The sequence below is a fragment of the Sciurus vulgaris genome (genome assembly GCF_902686455.1).
Source record: "Sciurus vulgaris genome assembly, chromosome: 4".
Taxonomy (NCBI): Eukaryota; Metazoa; Chordata; class Mammalia; order Rodentia; family Sciuridae; genus Sciurus; species Sciurus vulgaris.
In genome coordinates, this window is record NC_136464.1 from 55,605,288 (window position 1) to 55,620,201 (window position 14,914).

The 14,914-nt window shown below is 58.5% G+C and overlaps 1 protein-coding gene across 3 annotated transcripts in view; it reads right to left on the reverse strand.

Annotated features, from left to right (window-relative positions):
* CDH23 (cadherin related 23) overlaps positions 1–14,914 on the reverse strand; it is a 391,248-nt gene that overhangs the window by 111,099 nt on the left and 265,235 nt on the right. For all 3 annotated transcript variants that reach the window (XM_079137029.1, XM_079137030.1, XM_079137031.1), the window contains 6 exons: positions 13,283–13,388; positions 11,312–11,439; positions 6,921–6,993; positions 4,937–5,053; positions 1,391–1,503; positions 60–167 (listed from right to left, as the gene is read on the reverse strand). In XM_079137029.1, the coding sequence (XP_078993155.1) occupies positions 60–167; positions 1,391–1,503; positions 4,937–5,053; positions 6,921–6,993; positions 11,312–11,439; positions 13,283–13,388 (645 nt within the window). The remainder of the gene's footprint in view (positions 1–59; positions 168–1,390; positions 1,504–4,936; positions 5,054–6,920; positions 6,994–11,311; positions 11,440–13,282; positions 13,389–14,914) is intronic.

Consider the following 14,914-nt stretch of genomic DNA (forward strand, 5'->3'; position numbering starts at 1 on the left):
AGGAACGCACCCACCCCTAGAAGGGCAGCCTGGCAGACCCCTGTTCCAGTCCTACCTACCGTGGTCACGTCAGAGTCTGGAGGTGTCATCTCCACCAGGTTGATATAGTAGGGGGCGTCCTTCCAGGTGGGGTGGTTGTCATTGATGTCCAGGAGGGTGACGTTCACCTGTGGAGCCATAGGGGGCGCTGTGGAGCACGCTTTGCTGAGCTGGGCAGGGCAGGATGGATGGGAGGCAGCGCCCGGGATGAGCCCAGGGCCTTGCCTGCTTGGCAAGTGCTCTACCACTGAGCCTCACCCCCGATGCTGATGGCCGCCCTAGCATTGATTATACCAGTTTCATCAAATTTGGAGAGGGCCTGGTCTTTTGAGGACAGGATGGAGTCAGGTCTCTTGGGGAGGAGAGGATTCAGGCAGAGAATGGACGGGGTGGCCCTGAAGTCTTTGCTGTGACCCAGGACTTCTGCCAGCCATCCAAGTCTTGGCTGGAGGTGACTGACAGGGCGGGGGATCTGAGAGAATCCCTTGAGCTTCCCAGTCTCGGCTACAAGTCAAGCAATTTCCCTGCTCACCTGCCACCAGGTGAATTATTGATAGGGTTCTGATTCCTATTAGCAGGGCCTCCTTTGATGGAGTCGGGCACCATGGGTTTTTCTGCCAAGTCACAGCCAAGTGACGCCCACCCCAGCCTCAGCCCCTCTGACTGGGCAAGGATGGGCGGGGACCATGGAGAGAGGTCAGGAGAGGGTTCCCAGGGAGAGCCCAGGACAGCAAGAGCGGAACTAGCAGGGGGGTGGCTGGAGTGACTGCCACAGCCGACCTTTCCTCCTCTCCCACGGAGGAGCTTTCTGCCCCTCACTCCCTGTTCTTTCTGTAGCCCAGAGCTCGCTCAGGACCCCGAAATTCCTTCTTCCAGTTTCCTGCTTGCTGGGGCACCTTGGTGGCCATACGTGGCACTGGATGGGGCTTCGGGGCTTTGCTGGTCCTACTGGCTCGTGGCAGGGAACCCAGGCTGGGCTGGGGTGACCAGCCCTCAGGGACCGTCCAGGACCCTGCTGCCTGCGCTGAGCGGCCCTCTCTGCAGAACCCTGGCTTCTGCTTCTTGGCAGTACTGAGGCAGGATGGTGTCTGGGGCTCAGGCCTTCTGCCACCTGCCCTGCTGGCCTCTGAGGGCTCTATGTGCTCCCCCACCCCACATCCCAGGTGGCAAGCCCTTCCTTCCCCACGGCTGCGGCACCGTCTCAGGCTGATGAGGAGGTGGCGTCTGCCCCCAGCCTACTCTCTGCGTCTCCCACTGCTCGGAGGCCCACGGGGAATCCTGGGAATGAGCTGGGAGCCGTGACCTGGTCAGCACGGGCAGGGCTGCGGGCGCAGAAGGGGTGGGCACTCACGGTGGCGATGCCTGTTTTCTGGTTGTGTCCTACGCCACCGTCCACTGCTCGGACGATGAGAATGTACTCAGACTTGGTCTCTCGGTCCAGCAGAGACGTGGTGGTGATTTCACCTGCCAGAGAGAGGAGGGATGAGCCAGAGGGTGTGGCTGGAGCAGAGCCAGGGTGGATGCCACAGGGGGCAGCGTGTGTCTGCGTGCTTGGGGGCCGTGGGACGGTGATCATGCCCCCAGGGTGTGAAGTCGAGGCCAATTCTGGAGGCTAAGGGGTTGAAGAACAGGAAGGAGGCCATTGAGCCTCAAACTCAGTCACAGAAAACCTCTGGCTTAGGCTTGGCATTATCATACTGATTGTATCACCTGGGACTACGTAGATCTGCTGTGCCTCAGTTTCCTCATCTGGTCCAAAGGGAACAATAATGGGACCTGCAGTGGGATTAGTTTAGCTGTCATGGAAACCTTAAAAGAACGCAGGGCACTATTGATTCACAGAGTCACAGGAAACAACAACAGGAAGGAAAGACCCCCAAGTATTTCCACGTGTGCCTGCGTGTGACCCAGTCCCAGACAGCTGAATCTACAGCGCATTGAGAATTAACGGCTATCAAGTAATTTCCTCACGACCCCGGGACTCGCATACTTATATCACCTTGACTGTTTTTAGTGTGTAAACAAGTTATGATGTTAAATGAAAACAGTTAGAGGAGACCACGATTTTTGCCGGCTGTTTTTGGTGTTTCTTTGTTATTTTAGCTAAACTGAAAGACGGACCTCACCTTGGCAGTGGCATGCTGGGACATGTGTGACAATCAGCTTCCAAAAAGGGGGAAAAAAAGCGTTTGCTGATTTCAGTGGTGTGATAGTCCCACCAGGGCCAGTTTCAAGCTACCGACTCGAGGGCATTGAACGTGGAGCTCACAGGCCAGCTAGTGGGAGCTGACTTCATCCCCACATCCCGGCCAGGCGGTTCACCAGCTCCCAGGGGCAGTGGGAAGGGAGCCTCCTGTATGAGGACGGTGAAACCCAGATTGTATTCTGAGTTCACCCTTCCCAGATGCTTGGCCTTGGGTGGGCCTCAGTTTTCTCATCTGTAAAATGGAGAACAGCGTGCCTACTAGAGCTGTTGTGAGGAGGAAGTAACTATGGCTTCCTTCCAGTGGACTGTCATAGTTCCCCAAGGGCAGGGATGACATGCTATCCATCATTTTTTTCCCCATTGCCTGAGCTGTGTGACATGAAGCAAGTGGCTTAACTTCTCTGTTTGATTTCTTTGATCATAAAACGAGGGAGCTGGGTCAGATGGTCCAGAGGGTCATCTGGCCTATCTTCTGACCAGTGAGGGTTGAGCAGAGAGCTAGGGGTGAGGGACAAGTAAGCGAAGGTACTCAGGCCAGGGACCAAAGACTGGCAAAGGTCTGCCCACTGAGCCAAGCTCCCCAGTGGGGTGGTGTCAATTAATTGGCAGGGCGAGGAAGAAATTAATCTCTAAAAAGTTTTAAACGTAAACTTGACGGCATGATAGATGGCCTCTCCTGTCTGGGAAATTAGATCCAATTAAGGCCAACTTTGTGCAGCAGCCCTGGCTAATTTGACCAAGGAGCTCGGAGGAAAAGGCTTCCACTTTTGGAGCTGAAGGAGCGGCGTTCAGACAGCAGCAAAGGTCAGTGTCACCATTACAGGGTCTGGTGTGGAGCTGCAGACCCTGCCTCAGGGGCTAGGGTGGGGCCCCACTCCATCAGGGTGGCACCACAGGGCTCTAGCACAACGCGGTGTGTAACATCTGGACTCTGGAGTCACAAGTTCAGCTCGGTGAGTACTCGGGGAAGTTCTGAACCTCTCCTGGGCCTCGGTTTCCTCATCTGAATAATGGGGATAATGCCAGAGGGTGAGGTGAGACGAGGCTGGTCAGAGAACTGAGCGCAGCACTTGGTGAATGCGAATTAATCACGCTGCCCCTGTGTCCGCCCTCTGTGTCTGCAGGCCCCACACCTGCACATTCAACTGAGCAGAAATCGGGGAAAACAACTGCATTTGGACTGAAGGTGTACGGGCTTTTTCTCTTGCCATTATTACCTCCATGATACAACAGAACAACTTTTACAAAGCGATCACACTGCATTAGGCGTTGTAAGCAGAGATGATTGAAATCTACCGGAGGATGCGCATAGCTACACACCGTCTTACACAGGGTCTGGGGTGCTTTGTTCTCCACGGAGAAGCATCCCTTGCTGATACTGAGGAATGGCTGCCTTGCTTGGAGCTTTCTGGAAGCAGGGGCTTGCTGGGGTGGATGCTCCCGAGTGTGGGAGGGAGGCCTCTGCTTTTTCAGAGGTGGAAGGAGAGGCTCAGCACCGCCCGGGGTTCCCACTCTGTAGTCTGTGCACATCAGCTCCGGCCATGGCTTCCGGAGCTCCCAGGGAAGGTAGATCAGGGAGAGACTGAAGGCCAGCTCTGGCCAGTGGGGCGTGGATAACTGGTGACCCACCGATGTCCCGTGGCAGGGACGCTCAGGGTGATCATGGTGGAAGTTCTGCTGGAAAGGGGCTGCCCGCAGGCATTCTGTTCCCAGGGTCCCCTGCACGGGGCGGGGCCGTCGCCTGTCTGGGCGGAGTGAGGTATGTCACTTCCAGGCCTGGCCTACCAGCGCCCCCTGGCATGATGCCCGTGTGCTCTTCTTCCTTCTGCAGTGACCTTGGAGCCACAGCCTGGCCACAGAGCCATCCTGCAGGAGGCCGACCTGCACACTTGTGCTGGACTGCCGTGTGTTTCCATTGTCCTACGCCACCCAGTGTCGGATGACCTGTTTGGTGTCTGGAGTTCCCTTAGTTCAGACAGAAATGGGGACTTGGAAGCGGGTGCCTCGCATGCCCCATGAGGGTCCTGTCCTCCTGCTCCTCCTCCTCCACCCCAGGGCCTGGCTCAGCGCTTGGCCCAGAGCAGATGATCTCTGATGAACCAGAGATCCCAGATTCCCCTGCGTCTGGTGGAACAGCCCAGGGTCTCAAAATCTTTCTGTCTCTTTCCCTCCCTCCAGCTTCAAGGAGGAGAGAAAGTGGGAGGGAGGAATAAAGAGAACCCAAGACGGACGGAAGTGCGGCTGAACAGGGAGCTGGGGTGGGGCCCTCAGTGGATAAATAAAAGAATGTAATGACAGCAACATTCCAGTACTTTCTATGCTCCCGGTAGTAACTCAGCTAATGACACAGCCGCCCTCTGGCATGCAGGTGTATATGAGGAGGAGCCGGGTCAAGGACCAGGTCAGTGGCCAAGGGAGGGGGATGCTTGGACATGAGTAAACGTGTCCCTGAAGAGGTGTTGGACCACCTGTGGGTAAAATGTCTCATATCCGAAACCTAATAGGACTCCTGATGACCTCCTGCAGTGGCTAGGTTCACACCGAGATTGTTTTGGGTAAGAGTGGTAATCACACTTAGGTGAATATTTCAGGGATGAAACCAGATGTTCAAAGTGGGCTTGCTCCAAACAGAGAAGGGGAAACCCTGGCCCGAGGGTCTAGGGTGCAGGCACCAGGGCCCCCGGGGCTCACCTGAGCGGGCGTTGATCCGGAACTGAGAGGAGCCCTCCAGGGAGTAGATAATGGACTCCTGGCCGTACTCGCGGGAACGGTCCAGGTCTGTGGCGTTCAGGAACAGCACTGTGGCTCCTTTGGGAGACAAAAGGGGTGGGGTATTGCTCACCCTGGGCTTCCAGTCCCAGTTCCTAGGGGCCCGGATGTGCGCAGGCCTCAGGGAGGTAGAGAGCCTGGCCTGGGGGATTCCAGGGTGAGATTCTACCTGTCCTCTGGGCCTGGATCCTGCGCTTGGCGGGATGGGGCTCCATGGAACGGGGAGGCCGGGCCTCTGAGAGAGTCTGACCTCCTCCCCCAACCTCTCTCCCAACTCAGTGCTACCTCCCCACCCTGCCCAGCTGCCTCCACATTAAACACTCAGACTGACCACCTTTTACTTTTGAGTCAAAAAGAAATGAAGCTCCATATTAAATTATTCTACATTTATTGCATCCAATTTTGATCCTGTTTTATCTTGTTCATGGGGGAATTTATAAGGCTTTTTATTTTCTCGTTAATGTCCAGTTTAGGCCTTTGCCTTCCTCTCTAGCCGCGTGCACGCCTGGGTGGAGGATCAGCTTTTCCCGAGGCCCTGGCCAAAACCCAAGAACGGCCTGGCCTGAGGCTGTGCCCACCAAGCTTCTGTCTGCAGTCCCTCCCGCCACCCTGCTCCCAGCTCTGGCCATCGAGGGGTTCAGGGCACTGGAGTCCCATGTCATCAACCCCAGGCTGGACGCCCGCGGCCCCTGGCAAGTGCCTGGCTTGTCTGAGCCTCAGCCTGCTCTGCAGACATGGATCTTCCCTGTGGGATCACGGGGGGATCCCTGGGGATGAAGCACACATGCACAGAGGCCCACAGTTCTCTCCCGCAGTGCTGTGCCGACCCTGGTTACCACATGCTGAAGATCAGTCCTGGGAAGGTCAGGGGTCACGAGGTGATGGCAGCCCCTTCCAGGTGGCCAGGAGCCTCGGATCTGACTCTTCCATCCTGCCCTGAGCAGGAGCACAGGTACACAAGCTCTAAGGTGCCCTGCTACCCACAAGCCCTCGCTTAGGAAGAGAATCAGGTACCTCTGGCACAGACCCTGGGGCACAGACCCTGGGGAGCGCCCCAGGCTTCCCAGGAGGATAACACCCTGGGCATGCGAGGCTGTGACGGGGGGTGGGGGGGGTGGGGGCGGGGGGGGGGAGGCGGGCAGGCACAGCTTGGCACCTGATAGCTCATCATCAGACACCAGAGGGGTACCCAGAGGTTCTCTTAAAAGGCCTGTGGTGCCATTGGAAGGCCATCCCAACTCCAGCTGGCCCTGCATCTCGTGGTGCCTGATTCCAGCTGTGCCTGATTCCAGGGTCCCTGGCTCCAGCTGTCTCCACGCCAGCGTTCTGACCCATCCAGGGGCGTGGCGGTTCCTGACACGAGCGTGTCCCCACAGCAGAACACACTCTGGAGGGCAGGGGGAAGCCACCCGGTTGTCTCAGGGCAGAGCAGATCCCCCAGAGCCCAGGAGGGAGCTGGGAGCCCTGGGGCTGCAAGCGGGGCCCTGGCACCGTGGCCCGGCCCAGGGCTGAGCCTCATCTCCTGCTCACCTAGGAACACACCTCAAGGCCCTTCAAGGAGGTCCTGTGACTGCCTTCCAGCCCACAGACTCAGAACTCCGCACCCTGGGTGGCTTAATTAATCATTGGTCACCATTCTCTTCCTGCTAGACTGTCACTGCCAGAGAGCAGGGACCCAGAGGAGTGTCTGCACATAGTAGGTGCTCTCTAAATAGCTGCGGGTTAGCAGATAACCCAAGGTCTTCAAAGGCTTCCTGATTTGTCACGGGACCCCTAACCTGGGAAACAGAGATGGATAGCCAGGGACCTCCCTAAATTCACGCGCAAAGCTGGGGAGCAAGTCCTGCAGGTGTCCGAGGCGGCTGGCCGGCCCGCCTCAGGCCCCCACCCGCTGCCCGGCCCATACCTGCCATGATGTTCTCCACCACGGAGACGAAGTAGGCGGGCTTGCTGAAGGTGGGGGGGTTGTCGTTCTCGTCCTGGAAGGAGAGCAGGCAGGTAGTGGGCAGGGAGCCGCTCAGGCTGGGCAGCAGTCCCAGGCGGGCCAAGGGGGCAGGCTGGGCATGGGGACGCTGAGGAGCTCTGGCCTCTACGCAAAACCAGGGCCTGGCGGGGTGTCCCTCTGGCAAGCCATGGCTCAATGAGGCAAGATAGGTCTTGGGGAAGCTTGAGGGGGTGGGGAAGGCACAGGGAGGGGCAAAGATGGGCAGTGACTGCCCACCACTCAGGGTCCCTGCTGTCACCCAGAGCTCCAAGCTCACTTCAGCCCCCATGCTGGGGATCCCTGTTTGACCTTCCCTCCCATCTCAGGCAAGACAAAGATAGAAGGTTCTAGAAACCCCACTTGAAGGGAGGAAGAAAGGACTGCCCCAACCCCAAAGGAACTGGAGTATGCACTGGCCGGCCATGGTCCTTCCCACACCCTGAGATCTTGTCCTGAGCTGGCTGCAGGCAGGGATAGCCAGACCCTCCTCACACACAAGGACAAGGGCTTCCACCCCGGCCTGAAGCCTGACACCTGCTTGGCACCTGCTCTCCCTCCTCTGGTCAGGACTTCAACAGGCCAGGGCGGGCTGGACCGAGGGACTGAACTGGGCACAGGTAGCGGGGAGGCCCCACCACGGGCAACCTGTGTGCAGTCCCTGCCCCTGGCCCCGCTGCTCCACCATACCCACCCTGGTCCTCTTGGCTCAGGGAGCTTCCTGCCCCGGAGACTCATCCCCACCAACTGCTTCTGAATCATTCCCCGAGATTTCCACTCTGCCCCCTCTTGGAGGAGCCTCTGTGGACCCCTGTCCCTCGCCTTCCCCTGGCCCAAGAGCACAGGGCAAGCTCAGGAGCGGCTGAGTCACAGCCCTGGGGCAGCCTCCAGGCTACCGTCTTCAGTAGGTCCTACTCCCAGGGTCTCATGGCTCAGGGAGCTGAGGGCTCCTCCAGGGGAGGGAGCCTGGGCTAAGCCCCCTGTGCTGGAGTCACTTCTGGCTAAGTAACCGGGAAAGAGGCGAGGACATGCTGTCTAGCCATCCAGTCTAGCCATCCACCCTGTGGGACTCCAGAGAACCTCAGCTGCTGCAGTTGTGGGTACCCAGAAAGGGGATGCTTCCTGAATCTGTCCCTGGCTCATGCTGACCGGACCCTCTGCCCTGGGACTGGCTGTCCCAGGACTCCCCCGATGCCCCGTGCCCCTGTGGCACACCTGCCCCTCCTGGGCCCCCGGGTGCGGGCACGAGTGCCCCATACACACACTGGAGCTTCTGCTTGACTGCGCGACCCGGCGCGGAGAATGTCAGGGCCCGAGCACGAGGCAGAAACTTATTAGCGGTGATATTTCCCCGGATCCTGGCGCTGCATTTGCTATTAGTTCTAATTCAGCGGCTCCTCTACAAAAGCTTATTGTCCCCTAATGGGAAATCTACAAACCGAGTTTGACTTCTTTATTAAAAACCAACAAGCAATGGATGACAAGGAGTCACCTGGCCCCTCACCTGCTCCTGGCCCCTCGCTCTGATCCCGGGCCTGCCTCTCCCACCCCGACCTGCGCCTGGGCCTGGGCCCCAGCAGGAGGCGCTGTCTCAGCCACTCCCTCCCTCCGCCCGCCTGCCTGGGGCTCCCTTTCTTCTTCTTTTTTTTTTTTCAGTTGAGAGAAAATTCTCTTGGTGGAGGGAGGAGGCAGCGGAGCCGAGTGACAGGTACTTAAAAACCACCCACGTGCAAAATCAGCCCGAAGGCGGTGACCTTTTCAAGTGTGGTCCTTAGATACGAGTGACTGTGCTGTCCAAAAGCCCTGCTCGCGAGACCGTAGACTCTCCACGCACAGCCGGGGGGCACCTGTCTTTGTTGCCAGCCCCTCCTGGTCCCTCGGGGCTGGGGCAGACTTGGAAAGGAGGGGTATGATCCTGCAGACCCGCGTGACAGTGCTCAGGGAAGGTGACGCAGGGCCTCTGCTGCTGGACTTCTGAAGCGGAGCCCCGGGCCCACTCGCCCCCCACAGAGATTCTGTCCCTGGGATCAGGGGGAGGTTGCGGCCACTCGGTATTTACAGTGGATAAAAGGTCAGCTCAGCCCCTGACCTTCCCTTTCCTGCTCGCTCTGGTCTCCCAGAGAGACTGAGGGGAAGAGAGAAGAGGCCCTGCCCTGTCCCAGGTCGGGAGGGTCCTGGGGGTGGGAGGGGTGCAGGGCAGTCCCTGGGTTTCAAAATCTGCTGAGGGCAGATCTTCGAAGGCCTTACTGCTCCAAATGTGGTCCCCTGAGCAGAAGCGTCAATAAACCACCATTGCTGTCAATGCAGAACTGAGGCCCCACCTCAGTCCTGCTGGACAAGTGTGGCACTTTAAGAAGGTCCCCAGGTCTCAGTCACACGGGGGGAGGGAAGACCCAGGCTCCAGGCCCGTGAGTGTGGTGGGAAGAACGTCAGCCTGGGAGTCAGCAGGAGCGGTTCAACCCAGCTCTGCCGCTAACCAGCGGTGAGGAAGGCACTGTGCTCTCAGGCCAGCTATGAGCCCTCCCCGAGTCTCAGTTTTCTCATCTGTAAAATGGGGCCGAGAAAGACTGAGTCAAGGGAGGCACGGGGCTCTGCTGGAGCTCAGGTGAGTTTTAACTTCCACTGGGTGGTGACCCCACCCAGGCCTCGGCTGGAGTACAGACCTCAACCTGCTTCCCTTAGCCCCGCGCGCTCCCCTCTCCCAAAGCCCACAGAGGCCCCTGCGCCCCATGTGCACTAAAGACAGGCTGGAGCCTGCCTGCTGCCTGAGTATTTGTGCCTGTCCCATCAGCTGTCTGATGCCAGGTGCCAGGTGCCAGCTGCATGATCTCATGGTGTCCTCAAGCCAACTCAAGGAAGCTACCACGTGCATCCCCATTTTACAGATGAGGAAACCGTGGTTCAGAGAGGTAAGAAGCCCTCTCCAGGCCACACAGCTGGAAGAGCTGAGCACAAACCCAGATGCTCCAAACTATGCCGGGGCTGCGCTCCTCTTTCCACTCAGGGTCTCCTGGGGGCCACGGCGCAGGCGCCCACCCACCTCCGCCGGGGCCCCTTATCTGAGAAGAATGGTGGCGTGCAAGGGACGGGCAGGTTGGTTAAGGTCTCAAGTGTGGCCAGGGTCAAGGGAGGCTTGGGGGCTGTGACCAGGACTGGGAAATTGAGGTCAGGTTGTCCTGTGGCAACGAACACCAGGCCGTGGTCGTGATTGCCAGGGAACCCGTTCTGGATCTTTGGCATCACCCATTTTAAGGTTGTGGGTTCAAGACAGGCCAGTTCTGAGCTCCTGTGGATCCCCCTCTCTCCCTCCCCCGCCACTCCTCGAAGCCCAAGTGGTCACAAACAAGGACCCCAGACGCAAGGCCGGACCCTGCTCCTCCTCTGCTGCCCCTTCCCAGCCTCCCGGCTCCCTCCAGGCCTCCATCAGCTTCCGTCACTCCCTGGCCCAGCTCGCGGGTCTCCCCTCCCCACTGGGGAGCTGGCCCTGGGGCTGCGGCTCTGGGTGGAGAGACCAGGCTTGCTAAGGACAGGTGCAGGGCGTGCCAGAGGCTCCCAATGAAGCTGGCTGACAGGAAGCCTGGTCTGGGGTGAGATTTTCCTGAGCTCATGTCAAATCGCAGCGGATCTCCCCATCTGACATTCTGATTTAATCCTCTGGAGCCGATAACGTACCCACTCCCATTGAGGCGGACTGGGTGGGTGGGCTGGGGGGCCTGCCTGAGCATGCTCAGGTGTGTGGGGGTCTCAGCGGGGAGAGGCCCCTGGCCCCATCCCGGCCACGCTCTGCATCTCCTGGATCGCCGGGGGAGCCGTGTGGCACAAATGAACCGGTGTGGAGATGGATTCAGTGGCTGATAATTTGAGACAGAGACAGCACTAAGCTGTGCTTGACATTCATGTCAGACCAGCTGTGGTTTGCTTTCAGGCCCCTCTAGATCTTCAGAGGAGTGGAAAGAAGAAGAGGGACACAGAAGGGAGATGACCACCTGGCCGTCATTCCAGAACCTCAGGGAATGTGGCTATCGATGGAGAAATCCTACCTCATTTTCTTCTTGCCTGGCCCCACTCCATCCCCTCAGAGGCTGCCCTGAGGACCCCAAAAGGAGTCAGAGAGGGCAATCTGCCCCTTCCCGAACCCCAGGGCCCTGGGGGCTTCCCTGGCCCAGCGGGCAGGCAGCTTAGTTGCAGGCAGAGCTTTGCTGGGGGCAGAATTTGGGACAGCTGGAGGAACCGCCAACCACACGGTCCCAGCTCTCCAGAAAGCATTTGCCACCCTGTACCCTGGAAGAGCAAGGCCAGAGCCCCTGGGTACTCACAAACACCTCGATGGTGACGGGGACTGTGCTGTTGAGAGGGGGGCTGCCAGCGTCCTTGGCCATGACCGTCAGGTATATCAGCCCATTGGGTATCTGTTCATAATCCAGGGGGCGGCTCACGCTGATCACTGGAATGACAGGAACAGCCCCACGGTGAGCAGGCTTCAGATGCCCAGTCAGCCAGGGCTTCCCTTAGGCAGAGAAGTTGTGGCTGACATGACCTTGGCCAGCTCTGCCTGGTTTTCCTCTCTGGTCTCTGAATATTGGGAGCCTCCTGGTCTTCACCTAAGTGTACTGACTTCCTAATACGCAGCAGGGACCTTCCTGAACTCATTGGGTGGTAACTGTGACGATGGTGGTATGAAAAGCCCCACTTTACTGATAGAGAAACCAGAGAGGTTCAGTAATTTGCCCAAGGTCACACAGCTAGCAACATAATAGAGCCAGGATATGATCCCAAGTTTGGACAAATCCAGAATTCGGCAGGCTCCGCTGTCTACCTCATTCGCACGTTTCTTTTTGCACTTTCCCCCCATTGGTCTGGAAGTTGCGCAGAGGAGAGCGTCAAGCCTCCCACTCTCTAGCCTTGTCCTCGTAACTGGCACCCCACCCCCATAAGCACAGAATTCACCGTTCATTGCCCAGCACTGGGGTGCCAGGAAGGGCTTAGCAGTGGGGAGCAGATGGCAGTCTTGTCCTTGGTCTCCCCTGGCCTGTCTCACTTAGCACTCCCTCCCCTCTTTCTCTGAGGGGAAGACCACCAGGAGAGATTCGCAGGGAGCGAAGAGAGGCCTCGGTTCTCAAATGTCCCCACCAGGCACCAGCCTGAACTCCTGTGGCCACAATCTTTTGTGCTAAGCCACTGATTCTCAACTTGGAGGGGGCGGGGTGCGCATCTTGGCTTGGAAGTGGCCTGGGTCATCTGCAAAGCTGCGACAACAGTATTCGGTTGCACTGTTCTGTTTGGACGTGGGACGCAACATGATTGCTTTACTAATAGCAAATCTGAGGGAGGTTCTTGCGGCAGAGGAGGTGAGCAGAGGCCTGCTGCTGTCAAGCTGGTTAGCGAGGGACTTCAGATACTATGCAGAGCACAGGCTGGCATTTCCTGTGACCGCATGTCTCTGTGGGAGGAATGAGCGGGGACCATGGGCGTCCAGGGCACTGGGGCGTTCTGCCTGGGGAGGACCTAACCCAGTCTCCCAGCATCCGGGAACTCCCCCACAGAGGGGACATCACAGGAGGCTCAGAGGCTGTGAGCCTAATAGGCCATGGAGGTGGGGCCGAGAGGCAGGGAGGAGGCTTTCCTGGCAGAAGGAGCACGGAGGTGCCCAGCACAAGGGCAGAGGGTGTCCAGGGGTTCAGAGAGGCTGAATCATGGTGGGCAGGGAGTTCTGCTGAGCTACCAGGCTGGAGAGGTAACCAAGAACCAGATCACACAGGGACTCGAGTGCTAAGCTGGGCAGCTTTGCTGGTGACCTCAGGTAAATGGCTCCCTGTCTCTGGGCTTCAACTGCCTGTCTACAGAGCAAGGTGTCTCTCTGACTCAGGATCTTGGATCTTGGAGTTGCTGCTGCTGTTCTTGCTCCTGGGGCTCTAGGGACAAGGACTGGCAGGGTGTGTCTGTAATGGAAATGGTGCCTGGGCCAGGTAAGGAAAGGCCCCAGCCTGGGAGGCCACCAGGGGGCCAGAGGACAGCCCCTGGGTTGGGGCAGCTCAGTCAGCAAAGCTCCCTCAGGGATCTGCTCAGGTGGACGTGGTACGAGATGGGGACCCCCACGGATTCTGGTAACACCAGCCTTCCCAGCTGCAGACTTGCCAGCTGGCCAGGAGCCCAAGAACCACAGAAGGGTCTGGCTGCCGTGAGGCAGGTGCTGACCCTCCGGGAGGGCGACCACTGGCCACAGGCAGCTTCCCTGAGCACGCCTGTCCCCAGAGAGGAGTGAGCGTGCAGAGCCCAGCGGCTCGTACCTCCGTAGCCCTCGTACATGCTGATGTCAAAGTAGCTGCCGAAGGCGGAGGCGTCCACGATGCTGTAGGTGATCTGGTTGTTGGGGGGCGAGTCTTCATCTGTCGCCTGGAAGCAAGGGGTAGACAGGGCCTGGTGAGCCTGCAGGAGGCCCTGGGTCCGGACAAGCGGGGCGAGGGGAGGGCTGGCCCCTCTCAGAGCTCCCTCTTCAGGTGATCCCGTGGCTCATGTCCTGGCCCAGGACCCCAGGGGCCCTGCGTCCCTCGGCTGGAGACCACAGCACAGAGTGGCCCAGGAAACCCAGAGGGCAGCCGGGGCCAGGAGCAGTGTGGGAGGCCAGGCTCTCCCAGAGGATGCCACCCCAACCACAGATACCCTCTCTGAGCTCCAGACCAATGAGAGTCTGCTGGGGGCGGGTGTGGCTTGCTCCCCAAGACTTCCTGGGCTGGCGGCCTGGTTCTCCATGTGGCAGCATTAAGAGGAGGCGAAACTCTAAGGGTGGGGCCCAGTGGGAGGCGGTTAGGTCCCCGGGGACTCTGCCATCTGAATGGATTCACGTAACTACGGAGGACCCTGGTTAGTGCCCTTGAGAGTGAGTTCCTGGCTCCTGAATCTCATTTCCTGTCTCAACATGCGATTGCTCCCTCTTGAGATGCTCCCACCATGGTGCTCTCCGTCATGTGGGGACACATCCAAGGGGGCTTCACCAGAGCCTCAGACAATAAGGCCACCCATTCGCCGACTTTCAGCCCTCAAAACTGTGAGCTCAGCAAACCTCTTTTCTTTATAAAGTGCCCAACCTTGGGCATTTTGTTACAGCAACACAAATGGACTAAGAGCAGGGTCCTTGTGCTATGCATCCCATCAGTGCCTTAATGCCCATTGTCATTTCTAATTTAATTGCCTGCCCTGCTTAGACCATCAGCTTCAAGCAAGCAGGACCCTTAGGTTTCTCAACAGCTACTGTACACCCTGAGTATAGCGCAGTGTTAGGCACACTGTAGATACCTAAGAGATGCATGCTATGTGAAAGCAAAGAGGGATCCCTCCTCCCCTTGATCATTCTCTGGAGTGTCTGAATTTATTGCTTCTTTCCTGATTGTCTCTGACCCTAGAGAGCCTCCAGGGGTTCCCAACTCTGAGCCAGGTGGGAAGGGAAGGATCTGGTGGGGAGCTCTGGCCTGCTGGGTGGGCACACGCTCCTACCTTCTGCATACCCCACAAGCCTGCCCACCCTGGCCTGCATTTTTGGAGGCTTCTGAGACAGATTCTAAGCAGAGGCCCTGGGTTCTGTCACTTGGGCGGGCGACGTGGGGAAGCAGCATGGGCCTTCAGAAGTCCCTGGCTGAGGTCACGAAGCATGGCAGGACCTCCCTGAGGGACGCCTGCCGCACAGCCTGTCTGGGGCCGACTGCTTCTCCACGACTCACATGTCGTCCAGCCTGCCTCTCCCTTGGGCTTCCCTCGGTAGACTAAGCCACACACTGTGCTGCCCGGGGCCTCTGCTGCAGCAGGTCCTGATTCTAAACAGACACTGAAAGGCTTCCAAGGGGGTCTTTCCACAAGGAACCGCTGCCCAGTCCCCTGCTGTGTCCTTGCTGGGGAGATGGGGACATCCTTCTGCTAAACAGAGG